General features: G+C 39.9%; 1 protein-coding gene across 5 annotated transcripts in view; it reads left to right on the top strand.

Annotated features, from left to right (window-relative positions):
- SUDS3 (SDS3 homolog, SIN3A corepressor complex component) overlaps positions 1 to 25,686 on the top strand; it is a 147,988-nt gene that overhangs the window by 5,774 nt on the left and 116,528 nt on the right. For 4 of the 5 annotated variants that reach the window (XM_030218937.1, XM_030218935.1, XM_030218939.1 and 1 more), the window contains exons 2-4: positions 5,586 to 5,655; positions 6,887 to 6,942; positions 16,532 to 16,603. In XM_030218937.1, coding sequence (XP_030074797.1) covers positions 5,586 to 5,655; positions 6,887 to 6,942; positions 16,532 to 16,603 — 198 coding nt within the window. The remainder of the gene's footprint in view (positions 1 to 5,585; positions 5,656 to 6,886; positions 6,943 to 16,531; positions 16,604 to 25,686) is intronic. The other variant, XM_030218936.1, reaches the window with a different exon arrangement.

Below are 25,686 nucleotides of genomic sequence, written 5' to 3'. Positions count from 1 at the left end.
ACCCAAGGTTGTCCAGAGTAATTGCTATGTGAGGGCCTCTTTTATCAAGCTGTGCTTGCAGCTCCTGGTGTGGTAGTACAAAGCCCATTCACTGCCACACAGGAACCACTAGTGTGGCTTGATAAGAGTGCTTGAGTGATTACCTGTCTCTAGTAATGCCTTACAGTTCAGGGTCCCTAGATGGGGTTCTCCACTCACTGCTTTTATACATCAGGACTTCTATCTGAAACCCCTCTGGGGAAGGAAGAACTTAGCTCCACCTTTGTTACTGAGTTTTATACTTCCCTCCAGACCTCGGATTTGAATCCTGTTGGATCAGAATTTGAGTGTCCCACCTACTGCTGTTCTTCAGTTGACACTTAATTTCTGGAGCATGTTTGTAAGTGTAATGACATGGCATTCTGATTGCCTGCTACACTAGGTAATTTGTTATATTGATTAGTAAAACAGAAAGCTCTCCTATCATCTAACCAACATCTCGGTTCACTTTTAGCCCATTGCTTCTGGCCTGGGGATGAAATAACTGATCACAATCGTCATTATTTTCTCTTTGTTTTAAACTTGTTAAACTATTTTGTCAGCATCTGGTTTGCAGAGTAGAAAAGTGTAGCTTCTTAAGCCTGTGCTCGTATGTTATAGTCCTTGAAGCAAGTTAGTAACTTATCTGAATGTTCTCTAGTTTCTCCGCCTTGAAATGTGGTGCTGTTAAATGTGGTGTTGAACAGCATGAAAAGGTGCCAATTATCATCTGCTCTAGCCTTTTTCACGCATGAATAGAAACCCTGCTTCTCTCATTGTTTAGTGTGGAGGATTTCTGGTTAGAAAGGGTTGATGCTATATATACTGATGGTTAAATGCATCTTTTTAATTAAATAAAGGAAGTAATGTGCCAGGACTGAAAATTTCTAGGAGCCTGAAGTTTTTGACTCCAGCATCTGTACTTCGGTGAAGAGTTTGACTTGATTCAAAGAAACCCCTACCTGGAGCCATAGCTGCCTCCTTCTCTTTGGTAGCAAACTGCAGAGAGGAGAGGAGATTGAAAGGATCGAGGAAACAAAATAGTAAAAAAATGAAAAATATTTTTTTAAAACGCCTTTTTGTTTCTCTAGCACTTAAAGTCAGCTGGCATATACGTTTTTCAAATATTTTCCTCTCCTGACTGTATTTTCCAGTGCTAGGGTAATTTGCAGGATTGCTAGCACATAAAAGTATTTTTTTTTACTGACTGTGTACCAGATTTTTATCATCAACCTTCTTTCTGGCAGTCAAGCTACAGCTGTGGTGATTTCTTTCTGAGGGATTTCCTGTTTGTAAAATAAAGGCTGCTCACTTTTTATTGAGCTTGTGGATGGAATTTTTGAGGGCTGATTGTGGTATATTTCTCATTGCCTCTGACTGAGGCAGTGAGAAATAGTTTCAAATGAAATACTTTTGGAATCAGAGTAAAGAAATAGTGTAGTACAGGACGGCTACCTTGGCTTCTGTGGGAGATAAAGACATTAAGAAAGTGCTTTTCTTCCAATAGGAAACCTTTGTCTCTGGGATGTCAAAGGAGCCAAATAATATATGAATATTGAGGTGAATGAATCAACTTCTGGATGCAGCATCAAAAATAGCGAGGAGTTTGTCAATAGAGAACTGATGGTTTCCACCTCTTGCTTGTTCCAAATATCTTTATTTGGGGATAACTTTTAGGTTGTTTGTAGCTACACTCAATAGAGGTCCAGTATCTTCCTCTATCCTATATAATAAGTCTCACCTCCAACGTTCTAATGTGCCTGGGACCGTGGCTCCCTCAGAGGTGGTCTGCTAGGCAGGCTAGAACGCTCTGACGTCAGTGACAGCTAATTCCCGGGCAAGGGGAGGAGTAGGGAAACAAGTGGCTGATGCCAGACGCACAGAAACTTGAACAGAAGATCATTGAGGAAGGCAAGAACGGGACTTCGGCTGATGGGGGTTGGGGTCCCCCGTCAGCACAGGTACTCGACGGCGGCGGGGACGGTTTTTGGTGAGAAGGGGGGGGGGTCGACAGGGTGGTGGAGGGGGGATGTTGAAAACGGAGGGAGGGAGGAGTCTGGAACTCGGTGGGAGTGGCGTGAGGGGGCCTTGAACTGGGTGGGTGGCAGGCCAGGGAGGCTGGGAGGGGACAGAGTGACACAGCGAGGGAGGGTGGGGGATTGCCTTGCTAGCGCCTGTTTCCTTGCTTTAAGAAACTCCATTATCCATCTTCTATTTGCCTCTTTCAGACCAAAACCACTGGGGTGAACGGACTCTTTAATGCAGCGATTTCAAAACTTTTTACTATGGCGGAACCCCTCAAATATTTTTTGTACACTAGGGAACCTTCAGTTTATGTAAACATATATGTGTTCATTCAAACAGATTCTACAATCTAATTTCTCGACGAACCCTTGAAGAAGATTCTATTCTATTCTGTGTATTTATATCCAGCTACAATCAGTAAAGAATCTAAGTGGGTTACATAAAGTTCAAAACATACAATTAAAGATACTGATAGTCCTACTACATTATTTATCCAAATATTTACTAAAAAGAGAAGTCTTCAATCCTTTCCGAAATTGTAAGTATCCAAAAAGTGTTCAAATTCGTTCAGGTATAAAATACCACTATTTGCTGGGTTGATAAATAAAAGAGCCATCAAGAGCTTTTTTTTATAATGAACTTTTTTAACAGACGGAAACCCCAGTAAAAGAGTAGAGTAAAAACGAGAATTCTTCCGAAAGGCTGGATAAGCCTTTAATTGTTGAAGAAAAGAGGAATTCCCCTGTAAGTTTTTAAATATAGTACAAGCAGTCTTAAAATCGATTCGAGCAGAAACTGCTAGCCAGTGCAGGCTTTTGAGTAAAGGGTATTATTAGGAAAGGTATGGAAAACAGGTGTGAGGATGTTATAATGCCGTTATATCGCTCCATGGTGCGACCGCACCTTGAGTATTGTGTTCAATTCTGGTCGCCGCATCTCAAGAAAGATATAGTGGAATGGGAAAAGGTGCAGCGAAAGGCGACTAAAATGATAGTGGGGATGCGACGACTTCCTTATGAAGAAAGACTAAGGAGGCTAGGGCTATTCAGCTTGGAGAAGAGACGGCTGAGGGGAGACATGATAGAGATATAAAATAATGAGTGGAGTGGAACAGGTGGATGTGAAGCGTCTGTTCACGCTTTTCAAAAATACTAGGACTAGGGGGCATGCGATGAAACTACAGGGTAGTAAATTTAAAACAAATCGGAGAAATATTTCTTCACCCAACGCGTAATTAAACTCTGGAATTCATTGCTGAAGGACGTGGTGAAGGCGGTTAGCTTAGCAGAGTTTAAAAAGGGGTTGGACGGTTTCCTAAAGGACAAGTCCATAAACCGCTACTAAACGGACTTGGAAAAATCCAAAATTCCAGGAATAACATGTATAGAATGTTTGTACATTTGGGAAGCTTGCCAGGTGCCCTTGGCCTGGATTGGCCGCTGTCGTGGACAAGATGCTGGGCTCGATGGACCCTTGGTCTTTTCCCAGTGTGGCATTACTTATGTACTTATGAACAGCCATAAATCATTTTGGCTGCAGTATTTTGCAGCAACTGCAATTTATTAACAAGTCTTAAATTTATTACAACATACAAGGACACTGCAATAGTACAACTGAGATAAAACAGTAGCCTGCATCAGCAGACAAAAGTGTTGTGTGAAAAAGACCAATCTAATAGTTCTCAATTGTCGCAGTTTAAAAAAATATCTGTTTACTCAAGTAATTTATTTGAGATTCCGTTAGTTGGGTGTCTGATAAAATCCCCAGTGCATTAGAGGATTTTTCAAACAACTGTTCTCCTGAAGCAATTGTAACGCTACAAAGGAGCAAAGACAAATCGTTGCACAAATATAGTAATTTTGTCTTAGCTGCATTAAGCTTTAACAGACGTTGATTGGACCAAGAATGAAGTAAGGATATGCAGTCAGAAACAGAGGTTTGTAGTGTCAAAAATTCAGTGTTAACGGGGATCAACACAAATATATTGTCTGCATATGAACAGCTGAAATAACCTGATGCATCTAACACTGATATTGAATAATACTGGAGATAATGGTGAAACCTATGGGACACCAAAGTCTGGTCTCCAACTAAACGAAAAGCTATTTTGCTACGTAACACATAACCCATAGCCTCATAAATTACTTCACCAACTCACCCAATCATTACAGTCCACCTTATACCTTGCCTAACACCTTCCTTTTCTCTTCCCTCTCCTAATCTTGGAACATTACTAATTGTACCTGTTATCATGGAATGGTTTATGTCATAATCAAACTCTGTAAGCCACATTGAGCCTGCAAATAGGTGGGAAAATGTGGGATACAAATGCAATAAATAAATAACACAATATGAAACTCAATACAGAACCCAGTGTGGGAATTGCTGCCTTAATGCAACACTTCCAACTCCCTCCCCGCCCATATAACCATTAAAAATTTAAAAAAATCAACACTTCCAAGTTTTTTCCCCCCAGTATGGCCCTTGACAATAACAAAAAAAAAACACCCCAAAACAATTGGGGATAATCAGGTTAATATCACGTTTTTTCTGTTTACTGTTGTTTAATTTATCTTGTCCTGTTTCACTCTCCCTATTTTGTGGTCTAAGGAAGAGTATAGAATTACCTGATTGAAATAATTCTTGTGTATTACTTTCTTTGTACTTCTGGCAAGTTATTTTATTGCTTGTATATTTCAATTCTTATTAAAAAAAAAAAAATCCCAAAACAAAATGCACACATTATGGCAATCCACTCTTCTTCTGCTCTCTCACTTACAGTGATGTGAAAAAGTCTCTCCCCCCCCCCCCCAATATCCCTTATTGCATATATGTCCCACTGAATGGTTTTTGATTAGACAAAGGAAACCTGAGCAAACACAACACGTTTTCTAAATTATTTCATGTATTTAAGGAACAAAGTTATCTATCACCCAGAGGTTCCCTTTGTCTAATGAGAGACCAGTCAGTATTACGTAATAGGGAGAATGGGGGAAGAAACGTTTTCACATCACTGTATATATTTTATCCCATATTAAACCAAAATGGGAACGGTGCAGCAGTATTGAGTGAATTCACGCTGCTCTTTGTCCCATTGCACAGGTTTCTGTCTTAACAGGAAATAGGAGGTATCAGGTGCTGAATGTACACTTGTATTGGCTGCTACTACAGGTTGCAAATTAGAGTGGTCAGTGAATCCACCAGTATCTAGGTTCCAGTTAGTCACAGTCCACAATTTGGGAGTACATGACTTTTTAAACTTGACTGCTGTGCATTTTCTGTGCTGTTGTATAGCAATCAAGGCCCTTTCCTGGAGCACTGCCATATATTTAGTCATTTATTAAGCTTCTGTTTTGTATTTTTTAATTTAATGTTCTCTTATTGATTGATTGGGGTTCATTAATAGCCTTTATGAAGAGATTCACGCAAGACAGCATTATTCTATGTCATTTTGCTTATCCATAAGGAGAGATGTGAGGTGAGCTGTGGTGGAAAGGCTTGTTTTCTGTTAGATGGTCTGTCTTTAAACTTCTTTTCTTCAGATACAGAGGATGCAAGTGAGACAGATCTCGCAAAGCAAGATGATGAGGATTACGTAGAAATGAAAGAACAGTAAGTAGATAATGCCTGCCTTTGGATCTGTGACTGGCAACACTGCCTATTCTATCTCTGTAGGGTAAAGAGTGGGCAGTTCTCAAGTAGCCAATTTACCTGGGTTTGGGCCTGTTTTATCAAGCCATGTGGCAATGCTGACTGAGCCCATTCAAACTGAGTGGGCTTTGATGGCATTGCTGCACTGGGAGCCGCTAGCACGGCTTGATCAGAGTCCCTTTGTGAGTAATTAGCTTTTGAAAATTGCCATTTATATGTAGAAAATCTGAAAAAAATGATCTTATCCAGTGGAGAATTCTTTAGCTGGCTCCTTGATCAGGTGTTTGTGCGCTTGTGGTTTTTCAGTATACAGTAAGGAATTTCTGTCTCTCTCAAATCCGTAGAAGAAAAAAAAGGCTTTTACAAAGACGCTTGTTGGAATGGGCTGTGGTTGTAACGGTGACAGATCTGTGAAACTGTGTGTGAACTTAGCTATATGTTGTATGAATAAATGAGTTTGTTAGATGTTAAGGGCTAGATTTACTAAGCGGCGCTATGGACGCGTTAGCATTTTTAACATGCGTAAAAGGTGTTTGCCCATTAAATGCTAACAGGCGCGTTAGCGTTTAACGCGTTTTAAATTTATAGGCGCGTTAAAAATGCTAACGCACCTTAGTAAACATACTCCTAAGAGTGATAGAAATGTACTTTTGTAAGAATGACAGTAGCAGTTTGACTTTTTATGTGCTTTTTTGGTTTATAAACCTGTAATCTTCCCTCCTTTCAGGACAGTTGTAACATAGCTGTTTGTAGGCCTATGGATTTAAACTGTAATTGCATGATTGCAGGGTTACAATGGTTAACATCTTTCACATTAAAATGGAACTGAGTAACAGTATGTTGGTACTAGTCACCCATGCCAATATATTTTGTGTCCTCCTTGATCTTATATAAGCAAAAATAAGTTTATTTTCAGAATATCAAGAAGTTACATCATATTCTTATTCAGTTGAGAACATTTTAAGGTAAATCTCAACCACTAATCAAAATTTTCAAACACAGTCTCATTTCCTTGTCTTTCTGGTTAGTTGGTTGACTGACTTGAATGTTTCTGGTACTGTAGGAAGTAGATGCTTTTCGTGTCTTTCCTGTGGGGGGGGGAGACCCTGACATTTTGAACCTGAGAAACCTTTTAGTTTTGATTTAGCTGGGTGTCATTGATATATTTTTTTACTTGCCCTTTTTTTTTTAGGATGTATCAGGACAAACTAGCATCCCTGAAGAGACAGTTGCAGCAGTTACAGGAAGGTAGGAGTTCGGTATTCTTAATGTAAATCGGGAGCTGTTTTTCTTAAATGATCTAACTTACTACTACTTAACATTTCTAGAGCGCTACAAGGGTTACACAGCACTGTACAGTTTAACAAAGAAGGACAGTCCCTGCTCAAAGGAGCTTACAATCTAAAGGACGAAATGTCAAGTTGGGGCAGTTCAAAGTAAGGGTGTCTGTGGTCAGCATCCAAACCCCTTGCTTACTCCTATAACATACAGGGATTGGGATGGGTGTGGTGGATAGCATATTCTGAAGCGATGCCTGTTTGGCCAGTTTTTAAGACTGGATTATCTTTCCTGTAAGAGAAATCTCAAGGCTTTTTTATTTAGGGATGCTTATGGAATTCATTAACAGTATAGCAGTAGAGGGACTAGGACTAGACCAGTCTGGACACAAAAAAAGCATGGGGAAGGAGATGGCCTGCATAAAGAGGCGTTAATCTGTAAACAGAATGGCATGGGAGTAACCTGAACATATCACTGGGCAGACTGGAAGGGCCATGTTAGTCTTTGCTGCTGCAGGGTAAAGGAAGCACTCACTCAAGGAAGACAAGCCCTTAGCAGAAAAATTACATGAATTCTTTGCTTTGATCTTTACCAAAGTAGTCTGTGAATGAAACAGCTGCTATACCCATCTCTTCAATAAGGCATACCGCACAGACCAACAATTGTGAAATCTCTATATAGATCCAGAATTATCGTATATTATTTGCTTTTTATTCTAATATCATGCTTTTTCATTATCATGTTACCAAGATCCTTCTGTAATTACTAAAAGCTATTTCTTGTATACCCCCACTACTCATGATAATTGTAAGCCACATTGAGCCTGCAAAGAGGTGGGAAAATGTGGGATACAAATGCAATAAATAAACAAAATACCTCGGAGTTTCATCGTGCTGAAATCATGAGCCTTTAAATTTGTACCTAAAGGGCTATATTTGGTTTCAGAACCTCCCTCCTACACCTTCTATGGTTGGTACCCACCTCTTCCCCAACACTGTCTACAGTCTTGTCTAGATGACGCGTAATGTCCTGCCCCCTTGCCTCTGTGATAGAAACGGTATCCAAGTCTGCCTATAAGAACGTTTTTGCATAGACTTGTGAGCATTTGTGCTCGTAGCTTTCCAGTTACAAATTGTCTCTCATCTTCTGTTTCTCTAGACCCCTTTTTACTTTGCTGCTGATACACAAATTGCTAAGATGTTTTATTATTTTCCTTCTGCTGTCACTCTTTTGCTTTTGGTCGGGGTGACTTCCTGAGCTCACCTGCTTCAGTTTGCCATTTCCATCTTCTAGTTTAAATGCCTAGAAATATATTGTCTGAATTTCCACTAAGGATCTGTTTTCCTGCCACAGAAAGATGTAGCCCATCGTTACAGAAATAGCCTTTTGTTTTTCCATTTATTGGCCCGTCCTCCCATGTATCTGAAACCCTCTTTTTGGCAACAGTTTTGAGTCGCCTGTTGAAGTTCTCGGTATGATGTAGTCTTTGGCAGGCAGAATTCAGAAAAAGCTACAGCCTGTATCGAGGACCTCATCCATTCCCCCAGCTTCTGGAAAGCTCTCTGAATTTAGAAGTATTCTATCTCTGGCCAGGTCATTTGTTCCCACGTGTAATTACAAAATCAGCCCTAGAATTCTCACTCTTTGCTGTGATCATACTCCGAATTGGTTTGTATCCCTGCTCGCTGAGGAACTTTTAGGCCTATGAAGTCTGTTCCCAATTTAACCCCATCTGTTTTGGGTTGTTTTATTCTGTTAAGCAAAAGGAGTAAATTGATTAGGTGATGTGTTCTCAAGAGGATCTAACACACAATCGGGGAAACAGGAGAATAGAACCGTTGCTGTTGGTGCTGGAGACTGGTGCTTCTGGCACACTCTTCTGCAGAAGTTCCACAGGGATAAACTATTACTGGATTTGCTCTCTTTTCAGGATTATTACATTTAACACATACTGATCCTCCATTTTTTTTATGTAGGAGGTGCGATGATATGGAATTCACTGCCAGTGGAAATTAGACAAATTATCTCAGCTGTACAGTTCAGGAAACAGTTTAAAACTTAATACATTTCTTGATTAGCTTTCGAAGGTTGCCCTTCTTCCTCAGATCGGAAATAAGCAAATGTGCTAGCTGACAGTGTATATAAGTGAAAACAGTCTGACAGGGTGGGAGGATGGGGGTGGGTCGGAGGTATGCATGGGGACATCAAAGCATATCATTGATATTCTAACAGGATGGGTGTGGATAGGTGAGGGGTGGGGTGATCATCAGAGACATACAGCTTTATGGTTTATAATGGGTTAGGAACCCCAGGTCCTTGTTAAGTCCTTTCGGTTGGGTGTTAAAATATTCAATCATTCTGACTTCAAAGGTCTTACGTTTTTGTATGGTTTTAAAGTTACCTTTCAGGATTCTCACTGTGTCAGAATGATTGAATATTTTAACACCCAACAGAAAGGACTTAACAAGAATCTGGGGTTCCTAGCCCATTATAAACCATAAAAGCTGTATTTCTCTGTTGATCACCCCACCCCTCACCTATCCACACCCATCCTGTTAGAATATCAATGATATGCTTTGATGTCCCCATGCATACCTCCGACCCACCCCCATCCTCCCACCCTGTCAGACTGTCATAGTAATGCTTGAATGTTTTCACTTATATACACTGTCAGCTAGCACATTTGCTTATTTCCGATCTGACGAAGAAGGGCAACCTTCGAAAGCTAATCAAGAAATGTATTAAGTTATGTCCAATAAAAAAGGTATCATCTTATTTTCTTTTCCATGTTTTATTTTGTTTGATTTCTATTGATAACCTTAAGAGTGGACTAACACGGCTACCACACTCCTCTACTTAGGAAACAGTTTGAAAGCCTATCTTTTTGTTAGAGCTTTTGAAGTTTGGTGTGATTTTGTTATGTTTTTAGTCAGTATTTGTCTAATAAGAATTACATGAAATTACTGCTTGGAATTGTGGGATATTGCAGGATGCAGTTTTTTTCAATAATTGAAGTTCTGTGGGCAGAGCCATTTTTGTGACCCTTGCTTCAAAATCGCAGGATACCAGGGCCGTGGTTATAGATAGAATGCAAGCCTGGATACCATTATTAATCCAACTGGGCTCTTTCTCTGTGATAGTACATATTGTAATGCTCAAGTAAATTTGTTAGGGTGGATAATGCATCACTTGCGGTATATCAAGTACTGAAAATACATAAAAAAAAAAAAGTATCCAAGCCTGCACGTAATTGCATGGAAATGGAACAAAGTGGCATCCTCTGTCCCTGTGCAGTTGTTTTGCGGACAGGTTTGTGTGGAACAGGAAAATGATACCTTATGATACAATTATTGCTCTATTTCCAACATACTATTTCTAGTTTAAATGGTGTAAAAATGGTTTCTGCACAGTTATCTGAATATTTAGAGAAGACCAAGGTACTTCACCTGCCACAAATAGCTTTTTGACCATATTATTCAACTGAACATACACTTTTAGGCCTGTTTGATAATATTCGTATATATTTGGACTCTGGAAAGCATGCTTCTTTCTCTGTAGATCAGGCTTGTCCAAGTTCATTCCTCAAGGTCTATAAGCAGACCAGGCTTTCAGGATATCCCTAATATGCATACAAATCTTTCTCATGCATATTCATTAGGAATATCCTGAAACTGTGGCCTGTTTGCAACCCTCAAGAAGTGAACTTGGACAAGCCTGCTCTAAATCTAACATCGGCCTTTGATTTGCTGCATTATTACATACTTCTGCAAAGCTTTTCTGACATTGGTATCTCTGATGTGTTATTCTTGGTTCTATTCCTGTCTCGCTGATCATAATTTTCAATTTCTGATCCAAAATTGTTATCTTCAGGGTGTTCCTCGGGGATCTATTTTGGGTCCGCAGCTTTTCAGTATGTATCTAGCACTTTTAGTTCTGCTTATTCAGACTCTAGGGTTTACATTTTATATCTGTGCTGATGATATTCAGCTTCTGTGTCCTTTGCAAATATTTTCTTCTGATAGTATTGCAACAGTTTCTTCAAAGCTTGACTCTATTACTTGTTGGCTTTCTCACAGTGGGTTAAAACTCAACCCATCCAAATGTGTATTGTTTTTCTTTTTTCCCTGGAAAAGTTCCTTTAACCTTTTCCTTGTCCTTCAGTGGAGGGTGCATCTTACCCATGTATCATTTCTATTAAAATTCTTGGTGGTGTGATGACTCTCTTATTTTTGATTTACAAGTATCTCATGAGGTGAAGAAATGTTTTGTTTCGGTTTTTTTTTTAACTTTAAAACAAATTCTATCTGTGAACTCTTTACTACTTATTCTTTCCATAGTTATCTTGAAGTTAGATTACCATAATTCTTTATATCAGGGTCTTCTTATATTTCAAATACATAATGCAATGGAGGCGGGGCTAGTGCTTGGGAGGCGGGGATAGTGCTAGGCAGACTTATACGGTCTGTGCCCTGAAGAGGACAGGTACAAATAAAAAGTAGCACATATGAATTTATCTTGTTGGGCAGACTGGATGGACCGTGCAGGTCTTTTTTTTTTGCCGTCATCTACTATGTTACTAATACAGAATACTCCTGTTAACAGTTTGATCGTGTTTTCTCCTTTTTCGGGCTGAGAATTGGCTTCTGGTTTCCCCTCGCATTCCTTTCAAGATTTTTACCACTGAGATTGTTTACTATAATGGGAATCCTACTTTTCTGTCCAGTAGTTTAATTGCTAGTTATGCTCTATTAGGAGCATAAGTAATTGCTTTTTCATTGCGGGCAATTTGATTTTACACCACTCATTGTTTGCTTTTCTTGTAAAGGCCCCTACTTTATGGGCTTCATTACCACTCTATATTACACTAAAGGAATCATTTCTTAAATGTAAAGCATATCTTAAAAAATATATTTTTGAAAGGGTATATGAACCATTCTCCAGTTAAATTATGTCATAAAGTATTGATTGGAGAACTCATGTTGAACACTGGCACATGTCTTATCAAACTATCCTTATTTCTTGTGTTCTTTAGTATTAAATGTACATTTATGTCCGCTGTTTTAATAGGATTATTCTATCATAACAGTACTTATGGGTCTTTCTTTGCATATGTGTATTGTTCTATTCCTAATCTTATTTATTTATTAGGATTTATTTACCGCCTTTTTGAAGGAATTCTCTCAAGGCGGTGTACAGTAAGAATAGGTCAAACATGAGCAATAGGCAATTACAGCAGTAAAAATAGTCAAGTAATACAAAGTATGGTATACTACTTACAATGTCAACACAATATGTAATTAGTAGAGCATTATAGTTGATAGTGAAGGGTAAAGCAAAGATGGAACATATAGATAGGTAAGACAGTAGGAAGAGTTAGAAAGTAAGGTGACTGATTTGAAGAAAGTTGCACATGAGGACAGAGAGATGGTTAAATATTATCTCAGGCTAGGAGTGGATAAACATCTCCCGCTGCAGTATGTGTAGCCCGAGTCAATCCTTGTGTGTGTGAGTGAGACTAACAAGTTAGTTAGTTCTTCCTTTAAAGACTTGGTTGACGAGCCAAGCTTTCACCTGCTTCCTGAAGTAGAGGTAGTCTTGAGTTAAGCGGAGCCTTTCAGGCAATGCATTCCAAAGTGTGGGGGCTACTCCGGAGAAGGCTCGCTTGCGGGTATCACATCGTGTAATGTCGTTTGGAGAGGGTGTAGTTAGTGAAAGTCCTTGGGAGGACCTTAATGTCCTTGGCGGTGTGTGTTGAATCATCCTATTCTTCAGATACTCGGGGCCATTTCCTTTCAGGGCCTTGAAGATCAGACATAGAGTTTTAAATTTAGCCCTGTATTGTACTGGTAGCCAATGAAGTTTTTGCAAAAATGGTGTGACGTGGTCACGTCGCTTGCAACCTTCTATGAGTCTTGCTGCTGCATTCTGAATCAACTGGAGCTGGTGCAGACCCTTTGTAGTCAGACCATTGTATAGTGCATTGCGCTAATCCAGTCTTGATGTTATCATGGCATGCACAACTGGGATAAGATTTACCTTATTGATGTAAGGAGAGAGGCAGCGTAGCTGTCGAAAGTAGTAGAAACAGCTCTTGAAGGTTGCCTGGATTTGGGGAATCAAAGTAAGTGCTGAATCTAACTGTATTCCAGGGTTCCTGACTTGTGATTTGAGGGGGAGTTTGTACTTCCCAAAAGGGATTTTGATGTCAGGTATGTATCCACTTGTGTTAGGGACCCAGAGAAGCTCAGTTTTACTTGGGTTCAGGCAAAGGTGGTTGTGGTTATTCTTAACTGCTATGATTTTAATTAGAATATGTGGTTTATCAAATAAATGGGTGATCGATAGTTCATTGTTTTCATTTGGCTTAACAAGATTTACAAAATCTATAAACGTTTATCCTTATTGAAATAGCTTTGAAGGACTTTGGTCATGTGTCACTCAATTATTTCAGCACATCTTATGTCTCTTAGCCTGTGATGGATAAAAAGAGCGTTTGTGCGATCTTACCTTGGAAGAAACTGTCAGTCTTTGCTAGAGTGCAGTGCAACATCTGAGATCTTATAAGTAACAAAAACCAGCTAAATGGCAGGCTTTAAAAAACATGATTCCATAAAAATTAAACATAAAATAAAACAAATCAGCTTGTTGGGGAACTAATGACACATAGAGCTCACAGAAGTCCAGTCAAGGTTCAGTTCATGCCATAGCCTGAGATGCTTTGGCTTGTATTTTTTTCTTAATTGACCTGTGTTTAGGCTAATGTTGCTATTTTTAGTTGTTAGCCTTATCAGTGTCAAACAAAACTGTTCTGTCAATCACAGCTACCGACTGTAGGGCAGGTGACATCTTGGTTGTGCAGTAGGTTCTCTTTCTTTGATTTTTCTTTTTGCTACTTTACCTTTCCTTTCCCTGCCATCACAACCGGAAAACAGAAGAACAGGGAACCCTGGTGGCCATACAGACAAATCGGTCACAACAAGAGCGACGAAAAAAAGGGGACAGCAGACGATGTACAAACTTGCACCTTTATTAAACATTTTGGACTACTACTATTTAGCATTTCTATAGCGCTACAAGGCGTACGCAGCGCTGCACAAACATACTCAACATGATTCATATTTCGGCCCACAAGGGTCTTGCTCAGGAGTCTCTTATATTTGGAAACACGAGATTCGAAAGCGCCAAACCACTACGAGAAAAAGTGCACTGGCTCCCAATCAAAGAAAGTATTGCGTTCAAAATCTGCACCCTGGTTCAGAAAATCATCTATGGAGAAGCCCCGGGATACAGGACAGACCTCATAGACCTACCAACCAGAAACACATTTAGATCAACAAGAACATACCTAAATCTCCATCACCCAAGCTGCAAAGGACTCAGATATAAATCAACCTATGCATCCAGCTTCTCCTATATAAGCACTCAACTTTGGAACGCATTACCAAGCGCCTTGAAAACAACATATGACCAGCTAAACTTCTGGAAACTACGAAAAACTAACTTGTTCAAAAAGCCATATCCTAACGATCCAACTTAAATGCCTTAACCCTGCGACATAACGAAACCAAAGCTAGAACTGGACATAACTCTTCCTCCTTATGATTCCCAATGTGTTTGTTACACATGAACTTTATCACAACCTCACTATGTATTTGTCCAACCGGTACTGGCGATCGCCTGTACGGTACTATGTAAGCCACATTGAGCCTGAAAATAGGTGGGAAAATGTGGGATACAAATGTAACAAATAATATAAATAAAAATACTGAGATGAAACCAAAATGATGCAGGTATGTTCAATATCTGAAACAAGGGACAGTCCTTGCTATTTGTCTTGCTAAACTCCTCGTAAAATGTTTGGACTCTAAAGGATGTTTAATAAAGCTGCAAGTTTGTACATCGTCCCCTTTTTTCGTCACCCTTGTTGTGACTGATTTGGTACTCTATGATCTCCACAGCAGGTTTAGGAATATTTGTGACCATCTCTGGGGGGAAAAGTGATTAAGGTCACCAGAAATAAAACATGAGGTTTTAATACGTTCTGTTAGAGCAAACAATTTGCTGTACAGCAGTCCATACTTTTATGTGAAAAAATTAGTTACTGGAGTTCAAACCTGCAACTTTTGCAGACCCATGACATGAAACATCGGCCATTCTCAACATTTTGTATCTAAGCCTTTAGTCACCTTTTCCCAGAGATGGTCACGTTTGTGCTAGCGCCACCATCAGGCCCTTACAGTGGATTTCTGATTTTAGCAGGTGTCTTTATACATCCGTCTTATTGTTTCTTACGTAGAGGCTGGCACTTTATGGCCCCTAGAGTGGGTGTTAGAAAAGGCTTCCCTCCTCTCTTTTTTTTGTCTTGTTAATTCCCGTTTACGTTTTCCATTCTGGCTTCGTTATTTACTATTGCAGCCTGTGTAGTGTTTATTTTATCATGGTCTCTCATTAAAGGGGTCTTTTACTAAAGATTAGCTGCCACAGGACCCATTTTCTTCCTATGGGCCCTGCTAGAGATAGCACGTGCCTAAGTAAAGATTTTTATTCCTATTTTCATTTTTGAACTTCTTTATTACTGTTTTGATTAATTTGCATTTATTTCTTGATATTGCAGTGTTTTTTTTCCCTTATCTTACAGTTCTTTTTTTATTGTACTGGTTCTTGTAATGGTCATTTTTGGTGTTAAGACATTGTTTTTATTGTGTACATATTATGATTGATTAGTTCATGTACTCCTGAGGCAGGTAGAAGTGTCAAAACATGTCAGGCCTTGGCATGAATTAAACGACTAGACTTTTTTGAGCTCTATGTAGCTTTATTTTCTCAATGAGCTGATGTGTTTTATTTATTTTTTATGAAATAAAAGCAGGGTTTTTTGGGGGTGGGTGGGTGGGGTCATTGTTAGCCTGGTGTTCCCCTGCTTTTTCTCATATTTACCCTTGGATTCTGTGTCTCTGTTATGTGCTGAGATCTCAGACACCAAATAGAATGGGGCTTGGCCAAGTCTTGAGAGACCTTGAAGGCACACCGAGGGTTGTAAGTGGTTCTTTAGGGGTACTTTTTCCTCAATTAGCTCTGTGGATAATAAATCAATGCATCGGGTATGTTTCAGAAGAATCCTGCCATGCTTATGTTTCAACCAATATGCAAGGTGTGGGTCGTGATCAATTTCCATTTTAAAAAGAACTTAATTAGTCCCAAAAGAATGTCTTCCTTTTTCATCATAATTTTTTTTTTTTAATAGATTTACTGGATTCAGAATGACCAGGGCCAAGGAGCTCAATTGCCTACCTGATCTGCCACAAGACCCATTTTATTCCTATGGGCCCTGCTTTTTCTGGGCTAGTAGCAATTTCAACTCACCATTCTTGCAATGCAGATAGTTTATGGGTAGATTCCTTGCCTACCTCTTTGTTCCCTCACAGATGTTTTCATGTAAAGATGAAAGTAACTCTATATTGCTTTGGCCCAAAAATGCGTTTCATTTGAGCTGCTGAGCGATGAATGGATCCCTTAAATTGGACTTTTAATGGTAATTTGCACATCTTTGTTTAATTAGGTACACTGCAGGAGTACCAGAAAAGAATGAAGAAACTAGATCAACAGTATAAAGAAAGGATCCGAAATGCAGGTGGGTCCAAAGGAGTTTCTTGAATAACGGAAGCAAAGCCACAAATATTTTGAACATATTTTTAAAGATTTTAGGGCTAATGTGATTCTGTAGCCCATGATACATTGGCTGCTAGAAATGGTGCAAGATAACTGGCTTCTGTACTGTGACCTGCCTTGTATGTTTGTGAAAACGAAACAACAAGTTACCAAAGGACTGTAGGGCTGCAGTTCCCACACGCTTTGAGGGGATTTTAGTTACATTTGTACCCCGTGCTTTCCCACTCATGGCAGGCTCAATGCGGCAGGCACTGGAGGGTTAAGTGACTTGCCCAGAGTCACAAGGAGCTGCCTGTGCCGGGAATCAAACTCAGTTCCTCAGTTCCCCAGGACCAAAGTCCACCACCCTAACCACTAGGCCACTCCTCCACTGCTAAGACAGGGGATTAGAATTGCCTGATCTAATTAGCACATCTGAGTTTCCCTAAGTGTCTGTCTGATTTGCACAGAGAAGAATACTAGCAAAAAGCATAGTGATGAAAAGGTAAACAAGTGCATTTTGAAGAACTGGGAGGGAATATAGTCAAATCGGGCAATAGCAGAAAAATTGAACCGTATAGGATTTGCATGCTGCTGTTTTGAACCATTTGGATGACTGTAATTCTGTATCGGCAGGGGTACTACTTTACCAATGCAAGCAATTCTAGTTAGTGTAGAACACAACTGTAAAGCTCGTTCATAATTCCAGTTGATATGTTTTGTCTTCATGCTTTGTTGTGAACTGGCTTTTTGTTGCAACAGAATTCAGTTTAAAAAATTTTCGTTCTATCAGAGTGTTATGATTTCCCAAGAGATTCGTAGCGGTTAACAAATCTAAGAAACTCAACAATAGAGTACAATGATATAGAAACACAAAAAAATGGTAAATAGTGTTGGTTTATTATTATGTATATTCTATCTTTCATTTAAAAAGAAAAGTTTTCAAGGCTCTTCATATTTAACGTCAACATAACCTAACCCCATAGAATGGAAAAGAATCCTCATAAATTTTGTGTGTGTTTGCAACATTTTTATTGACAACAAGATAAACAACATACATACCCAATGTAGCATCTACACTGTGAACAAAACAGGAAAATTCAACAAAAACAGGAAGGGCAAATTGTCATCAATTATTTTCCAATTTTATCCCCACCCCTATCCTCTAGACCAGGGGTAGGCAACTCCGGTCCTCGAGAGCCGCAGGCAGGTCAGGTTTTCAGGATATCCACAATGAATATGCAGGAGATAGATTTGCATACCATGGAGGCAGTGCTTTCAAATCTATCTCCTGCAAATTCATTGTGGATATCCTGAAAACCTGACCTGCCTGCGGCTCTCGAGGACCGGAGTTGCCTACCCCTGGTCTAGACATAATGCCAAGAGCAGATAGAGGTTCAAAACAATAACGGAGCAATCAACAATCATATGAGGGGAGAACAGGTAATTACACAGAATAGTTAACCTCTCACCCTTCCCAACCTAACCCCCACCCGCCCAGATCCCTCCCCCTCCAATGGAAAACTCAAAATTGAAAAGATACCTTCCCCACTCCAGCTATTCCAAAACAATGCAAACAAAGCCTTAGGGCCTTACTCTTGTGCTTAAGTGTGTAGGGAAAGTATCCCAGCTCTGGACCCAGCCAGTAAAAACTCTCCCTGTGTGCAATCTACCCAACTATATCCACCATGCCCCATTACAAAGTATTGATCAACAGACTCTGTCTTCGGGGGTGCAAGCTCTCCAGATAAGGCTTCCACACCTGTAAAAAGTTGTATTCTTTCTATTGGGAGACACTCGTATCCATGGCTTCCCACGTGGCTAAAATTTGCATCTGATTCCTCCAGTGCCAGTAGGTGGGAGGAGCAGGTGATGTCCAGTGCTGCATTATACATTTTCATGCCAGAAGGCTTATTTTTTAAAGCAATAGTTTGACCTTTAGCCCCCCCCCCCCTATATGAGCTAGGCTTATCCAGTAACTGGGCTGGTACAGATGGGGGCACAGTGACACCCAGAATGGCAGTCCAGTTTCAGATCAGCTCCGACCAGAACCCCTGAATGTGCCTACAGTACCAAAGTGCATGAGCAAAGGTATTGGCCTCCCAGCTGCACTTCAGGCAAAGAGGCATTTGTATACCCCTCGCCTGAAGGAGCCGGGTTTGTGTACAGTAGGCCTGCAACAGCACCCTACTATATCATTATCTCAGTCAGGCACAGGAAGTAAGCGTAGGATTACCCTAAGATTAATTAACAGGGCCCAGTCAGTGGTTTTGCCCCCTAGGTCTGTGTCCCATCTCCTACAGATAGCAGTAGGATCCCTCAGATGGGCTAAATAATATAATGCTCTATGAGCTCCTGAGAGAGTAAATCCCCCTGTCAAAGACACTATTAAAGAAATCTGTAAACTTCCGGCCCACCTGCTGTTTAAGATGGTCTCTATCCAGCATTGCAATATTTATTTATGCATTCTTGTATCCCACTGTTATCCAAAAACAAGTTTTGGTTCACAGTGGCATACAATTTTCCTTATTAGATGATGATTGACTTGAGAATATGCAAATCTGTTGCCCCAACTAACCCCTATTTTCTGTTGAAGCTCTTATTAGGCTAATAGTTCCCCATCCCCACTCAGCAGCTCCACTGGTTCCCCATCCCCGATTCCTGCTGCTGCCTGATGAACAGCAGTGGGTTGAGAGGTTCAATTTCCTCTGCAGCTCTGTGTGACCCTGGGCAAGTCACTTAACCTTCCATTGCCCCAGGTACAACAGTAGTACAATGTACCCCTGATATCTCACCTTGCATCCAAACCAAAGTTTCAGCGTGCTTGTCTGACATTGCTGTCTGGATGTCTCAACGCCACCTGAAATTAAACATGACCAAAACCGAGCTTCTCATTTTTCCCCCCAAACCCACCTCCCCACTCCCCCCGTTTTCTATTTCTGTTGATGTCTCTCTCATTCTCCCTGTCTCCTCAGCTCAAAACCTTGGGGTCATCTTTGACTCTTCTCTCTCCTTCTCTGCTCATATCCAGCAGATCGCCAAGACCTGTCGCTTCTTTCTTTACAACATCCGTAAAATCCGCCCCTTTCTTTCCGAGCACTCTACCAAAACCCTCATCCACACCCTTGTCACCTCTCGTTTAGAATACTGCAATCTGCTTCTTGCTGGCCTCCCACTTAGTCACCTCTCCCCTCTCCAATCGGTTCAAAACTCTGCTGCCCGTCTCGTCTTCCGCCAGGGTCGCTTTACTCATACTACCCCTCTCCTCAAGTCGCTTCACTGGCTCCTTATCCGTTTTTGCATCCTGTTCAAACTTCTTCTACTAACCTATAAATGTACTCACTCTGCTGCTCCCCAGTATCTCTCCACACTCGTCCTTCCCTACACCCCTTCCTGTGCACTCCACTCCATGGATAAATCCTTCTTATCTGTTTCCTTCTCCACTACTGCCAACTCCAGACTTCGCGCCTTGTGTCTCGCTGCACCCTACGCCTGAAATAAACTTCCTGAGCCCCTACGTCTTGCCCCATCCTTGGCCACCTTTAAATTTAGACTGAAAGCCCACCTCTTTAACATTGCTTTTGACTCGTAACCACTCGCCTCCACCTGCCCTCCTCTCTTCCTTCCCGTTCACATTAATTGATTTGATTTGCTTACTTTATTTATTTTTTGTCTATTAGATTGTAAGCTCTTTGAGAGGGACTGTCTTTCTTCTATGTTTGTGCAGCGCTGCGTACGCCTTGTAGCGCTATAGAAATGCTAAATAGTAGTAGTAGTAGTACTACTTAGACTGTGAGCCCACTATGGCAGACCCAGAACCTGTAAAATGAAAAAATTGTAAAATGCTTAGGTGTAAGTGGTATAGAAATACTTAAATGAGATGCTCGAGCAGAGTGACCCCCTTTTGTCCCCGAGCGGCAAAGGTATTGTTGTTCATAAATTGTTTTATAACTAACATTTTTGAGAGGGGGAAAACCCAATTTCAAAGTCCGTAAAAATCCCATACTCCTTTTGGACGATGGAAGAATGAGCAATTCTCCTATTCCCTCTGAATTTAATCCAGAAATTGATGTAAAAATAAGACGGATCACTTTAAATCCAATGTGTTGGCATATCGGCAGCCAATTCAAGTCTTGCAAAGCAGATGACACACTGTCAGACTGCCCAAGTCCACAAATAAGTCTGGCAGCCGTGTTCTGCATTAGCTGCAACGATAAAGCAATTTGCTCTTAACACCTAAATATAATGAATTACAGTAAATAAAATTGAGCTAGGATCCTAAAATCTCCATGTCTCAAAAATGACCTAATCGCTTGTAGTTTATCATTTCCGCTTTCAAAGTGGTTTACAATAAAATCATTAAAAAATATTAAAACAAAAAGGAATGTCAGTTGTAGGTAGGAAAGAACAGGTTGACTTTATCAAATTAAACAGTCATATAGAGAACAGTACCACGTGTGCATACAAAGACAAGCAGACCGTGAAAGAAAAAAAATGTGAATTAAACGTACACAAACAAGACAATGCAGGCATGCTCAGCATTCCACACAGTTAAACCCCACCGTGACCTCCCGTTGCAGAATCAGCCCAGACCTATATATGAAGCTCTTGCTGGAATAAATGAGTCCTTTAGTAGAGCGCAAAAGGATATATAAGATGTTTCAAGTCAAAGGCTGTGGCAATGAGTTCCACGGAGCTGGTGAAATAAAGTAGAACATTCTGGATCTTGTGGATTCCCATCTGACTATAGCAGGGTGTAGGAGAACTGGTCTGTTTGTCTTCAAGAGAGTGTAGGGTACGAGAAGGTGTGTACAAGATCACTAATGAAGCAAAATATGCAGGAGAACCACTGTGAATAACCACGCGAGTTAAAGTAAGGATTTTGAATTTGACCCTGAAATTGATAAGTAACCAGTGCAGCTGCTGAAGGAAGGGTGAAGCATGATCAAAGTGGGATGCTTGACAAAGTATACGGGCTGCAGTGTTTTGCAACGTGTGGATACTTTTAAGATTATATTTAACAATCCCTGCATAAACAACATTGCAATAGTTGTATCTAGAATGAAGAAAGGCATAGAAAAGGGAACAAAGTGCATCAAAATCCAGCAGATTTAAGAGACCCCAAAGTATTATCAAAATTCTCTAATGCTGGACATAAAAGAAAAATATCGTCGGCATAAGACAGCACAGAGATCTTACTATCTGAGAAAAAAAATGACCTACTGAGCTCAAGTAAACATTAAACAGCGAGGGTGAAAGTGGTGAACCCTTCGGGTTCCAGCTAGATGATTTCCTGCTTTTACCCTTAACATTGTAGGATCTGTTTTTCGGAAACTGCTCAAACCGTCTTAAAACTTTGCCAGTGATACCTAGTTCGTTTAATTTAGATAGAAGAATTGAGTGATTTATGGCATCAAAGGCTGCCGATTATATCGAACTACAACAGAATGATTTGTTCACCTCTACTTAAAAATGTCTTATTTGTTTAGTAAGACAAGAAGCAGAGTTTCTGTGCTAAGATGTAGCCTAAAGCCATGCTGTGTTTTATCAAAATGTCATGTGATTCTAAGAATTTCTGAAAATGAACATTTGAGTACTCGCAACTGGGTGATAGTTTTCTGCTTTGGTCAGGTCTTCTCCAATAGACTTTTCTTGGCACATCACATTTATTACACGGGTTTTCCTTTATATCTAAAATCATGTCATTCCTTACTGTTCATGGTGCTCTCTGAGATCCTTTCAGGCCAGTATTTTGGCCATTCCATCTTTATCTAAGGCTAAGACTTGACTTATCTGAGAGCTCCTATCTTTTAATTCCCTCATATTGGAATTCACTGCTAGCAGGCTTTCACTTGGAGTCTTCCTATTGGAAATTTATAGCTAGATTGAAGACCTAGCTTTTCACCAAGCTTTTTCTAGGCTGCAGACTGCTTTGCTGGCAGTTGGTGGGGCTCCTCCTGAACTTCTGAGATCCTGTATTCTTCCCTTTGCTGGATTCCTTGTATTTTTACCTCCTGTTGTCCATTGTCTAAGGAGATTATATTGACTTGTGCGTCTGCCTGCTTTCCCTATTGTGAGAGATTGCATGGGTAGACCAAACAATAACTTCTTGGTATGTTCACAGCCATGATGGATTATTTCAAATGGTGGTCTGTCAAAATAACACAGATAAATGTAGTTGCACATTCAACTGGCCTCGGACATAATGGTAATCATGCAATGTCATCCATCTAGGCTGGCACTTATCACACATTCTGTAGTCGTGACTCCCTGGAGACATGGATCAGTGGCATATCTATGGAGGGCCTGCCAGATCACAACCTCAAACTTAGGTTTTCTTTTTCTTTTACCAACTGTATCCTCATCCTTTGTACCTCTACCTCAGTAAGAACCGGGTCTGGGATCTGGCACCATAAGCCAGGGATTTTCCCTACTTAAGACCTTTCCCACTCACCCAGCATGCCTAGTCTGGTCATGGAGCTGAAATTCTGTTGTCATAGTCTCTGAATCTCATGACATTCCAACCAAACAGCGTCAAATCAAACTAGCCACATATGCGAATGATGATCTACTTTTCCTTACAAAACCCCATGAGTCTCTGCCAGAATTCATTAAACTAATATCTGATTATTCTCAATTCTTTGGTTATAAAGTTAATTGGGGATAAATCCGAAATCATTCTATTAAATCGGTTGTCTTCCCCCTCAGACTTCTAGCAAATGCAATATGTTTGGGCTCATAAAGCTTCCAAATATCTAGGTATCCTTATTCATAAAGATCCTTAGCAGATCCTGCCTTTAAATTGTTCCAAGATTAAAGATATAGTCAGTCAAGCTATTTCTTCTTGATCACCTTTAAAATTATCCTGGCTAGGTAGAATTTCTTCTGTCAAGGTGATATTAGTTCCCTAAATTAACTACATCCTCTCCATGTTACCATCACTGTGCCCCAAAGCCACCTATTCTTGGCTTGACCGGAAACGTAATACATTTTCATGGTTACACCAGAACCCTCACATTGCCTTAAAGAAATGAAAGGCTTCTATCTAGCTTCACTAGCTAAATGTGGTGCTCATTGGGTACAATATTCCAAATCCAGTTTAGCTATACTGCCCTGGTTGGAGGCTGAGGAAACGATATATAATACTATTCTTCTCTCTATGCTTTGTACTATGCGCCTACCTTCTTAAGACGTTTGGCTTATTAACTGCAACTCGGGTTGCTTTATGTAAACTAGATAACCTTTCTAACATTTCTATATTGTCTGAGAAACACATATGTCTTTGGAATAATCCTAAAATTATGTTTAAGAAACGATACTTATGCTGGAAAACTTGGCAAAAACACAATTTATGGTCTTTAGATCAGCTATTAAATGGGAACAATTTAATATCGTTTTCAGAGTTTACAGCCAGGTTTCTTACATTGTCTTCACACAAACGTCAATGGTCAACATTATCCAATGTTCTAACTTCAGATGTTAATTTTCTAAACTTTGACTCTGCTTCAGTTCATACATAATGTGATTTAATCCTTACTGAAAGCAAAGCTGTATCCACAAAATTTTTAGAGACAAAATTTTTGGTATCCCTATTTACTTGCACAGTACTTGGTGCTCTCAGCTCGAGGGTACGTCCTTTCAACCGACTGGTCCCTCCTGTGGAATAAAGTTAACAGACCATTACTTCCCGCAAGTATTAGTTAATCTCTCTGTTTCTTTATGTGTCGCGCTTACTGGACCTCCAGGAGAATGTGGACAGCTAAACTCGAACTACGTGATCTCTGCTGGCATTGTCAATCTTCTTCAGGAAATATGAGACACATGTTATTCGATTGCCCACTCATCTTTGCATTTTGGAACAAGAAATGGTCTACTGTCGAATTAATTACTAACAGTTCTACCTTATGATATTGTTCGTTTATGCTCTCTTCGCCCTTGCTTTGCAAGTTCCACTTGAAACCAAAATTAATTGATACTCTTATAGCAACTGGTATCCAACATGTTCTTAAAAATGGGAAAAATGCCAATTTTCTAAATTATACCTTTTGGTGCTGTACAGTCTGCCTATATAAACAGTATGAACTACGTGCAGCTGAAAAAAGTTCTTCATTACATGTTATATGCCAACTTTGGTCTCCCATTGATTCTTTTTTGCAAAATATTTGACCATTATTTGTTTTCAGCTATGATGATATTGCTTTTACTGTTTTATTCACCGTGCTTTCGTGGTTGGAGTTTTACCAACATTCCTTCTTCTTCCTTTGTCCACTCGCAAATTGATTTTTCATCCACTGAGAAAAAATGCCCAGTCTCATAATTTCCTTTAACCTTGGGTAGAGAGATGTGGTAGCTGTGTTAGTCCACTTCTAAAAGCAGTCAATAGAAATAGAATAAAAGAAAATAAGATGATACCTTTTTTATTGAACTAACTTTATACATTTTTTGATTAGCTTTCGAAGGTAGCTTCTGATCTGATGAAGAAGGGCTACCTTTGAAAGCTAATCAAAAAATGTATAAAGTTAGTCCAATAAAAAAGGTATTATCTTATTTTCTTTTCTATGTTTTATTTTATTCTATTTCTATTGACTGCTTTAACCTTGGCATTTTTGATTGCCGAAATCTTAAAGTCCATATTGTATGACTTAACGTTTTGGTGTGATCAACCCTCTACCGGTATATGCAGCTGTGGGCTAGGCAAAGGTGCGGGCTGTACAACAACTTACAAACCGAAACTGTGCTTTCCTGCGGGTTATTTACAGGTGTGGGGTATATACAAGAGAATACGGTAATCACCTATTTCAAACATTTAGGAAATAAAACATTTCACTAATACCAATGTTTCTCAAAAAATAGTCTTCAATTCGCCTTCTACTACTGACCAAAACTGGCACACCCTATCACAAGCTGACCACAGGTAAGTCCCTTGTATTCTACAGTTCTGCCAGCAGAGGTCAGAAAATGTAACATTAATCTTACACAGTTTAACTGGAGTGATATAACATTTCATTAATACTTTTATATTGGCTTCCTCTAGTTTAGCCAAGAGTGAGTACTTGTTAATTCTAG

This window comes from Microcaecilia unicolor, chromosome 11, assembly GCF_901765095.1.
Source record: "Microcaecilia unicolor chromosome 11, aMicUni1.1, whole genome shotgun sequence".
NCBI classification, from domain to species: domain Eukaryota; kingdom Metazoa; phylum Chordata; class Amphibia; order Gymnophiona; family Siphonopidae; genus Microcaecilia; species Microcaecilia unicolor.
Note: the sequence above shows the minus strand (reverse complement) of the source record. Positions and strands in the feature narration are given on the sequence as shown.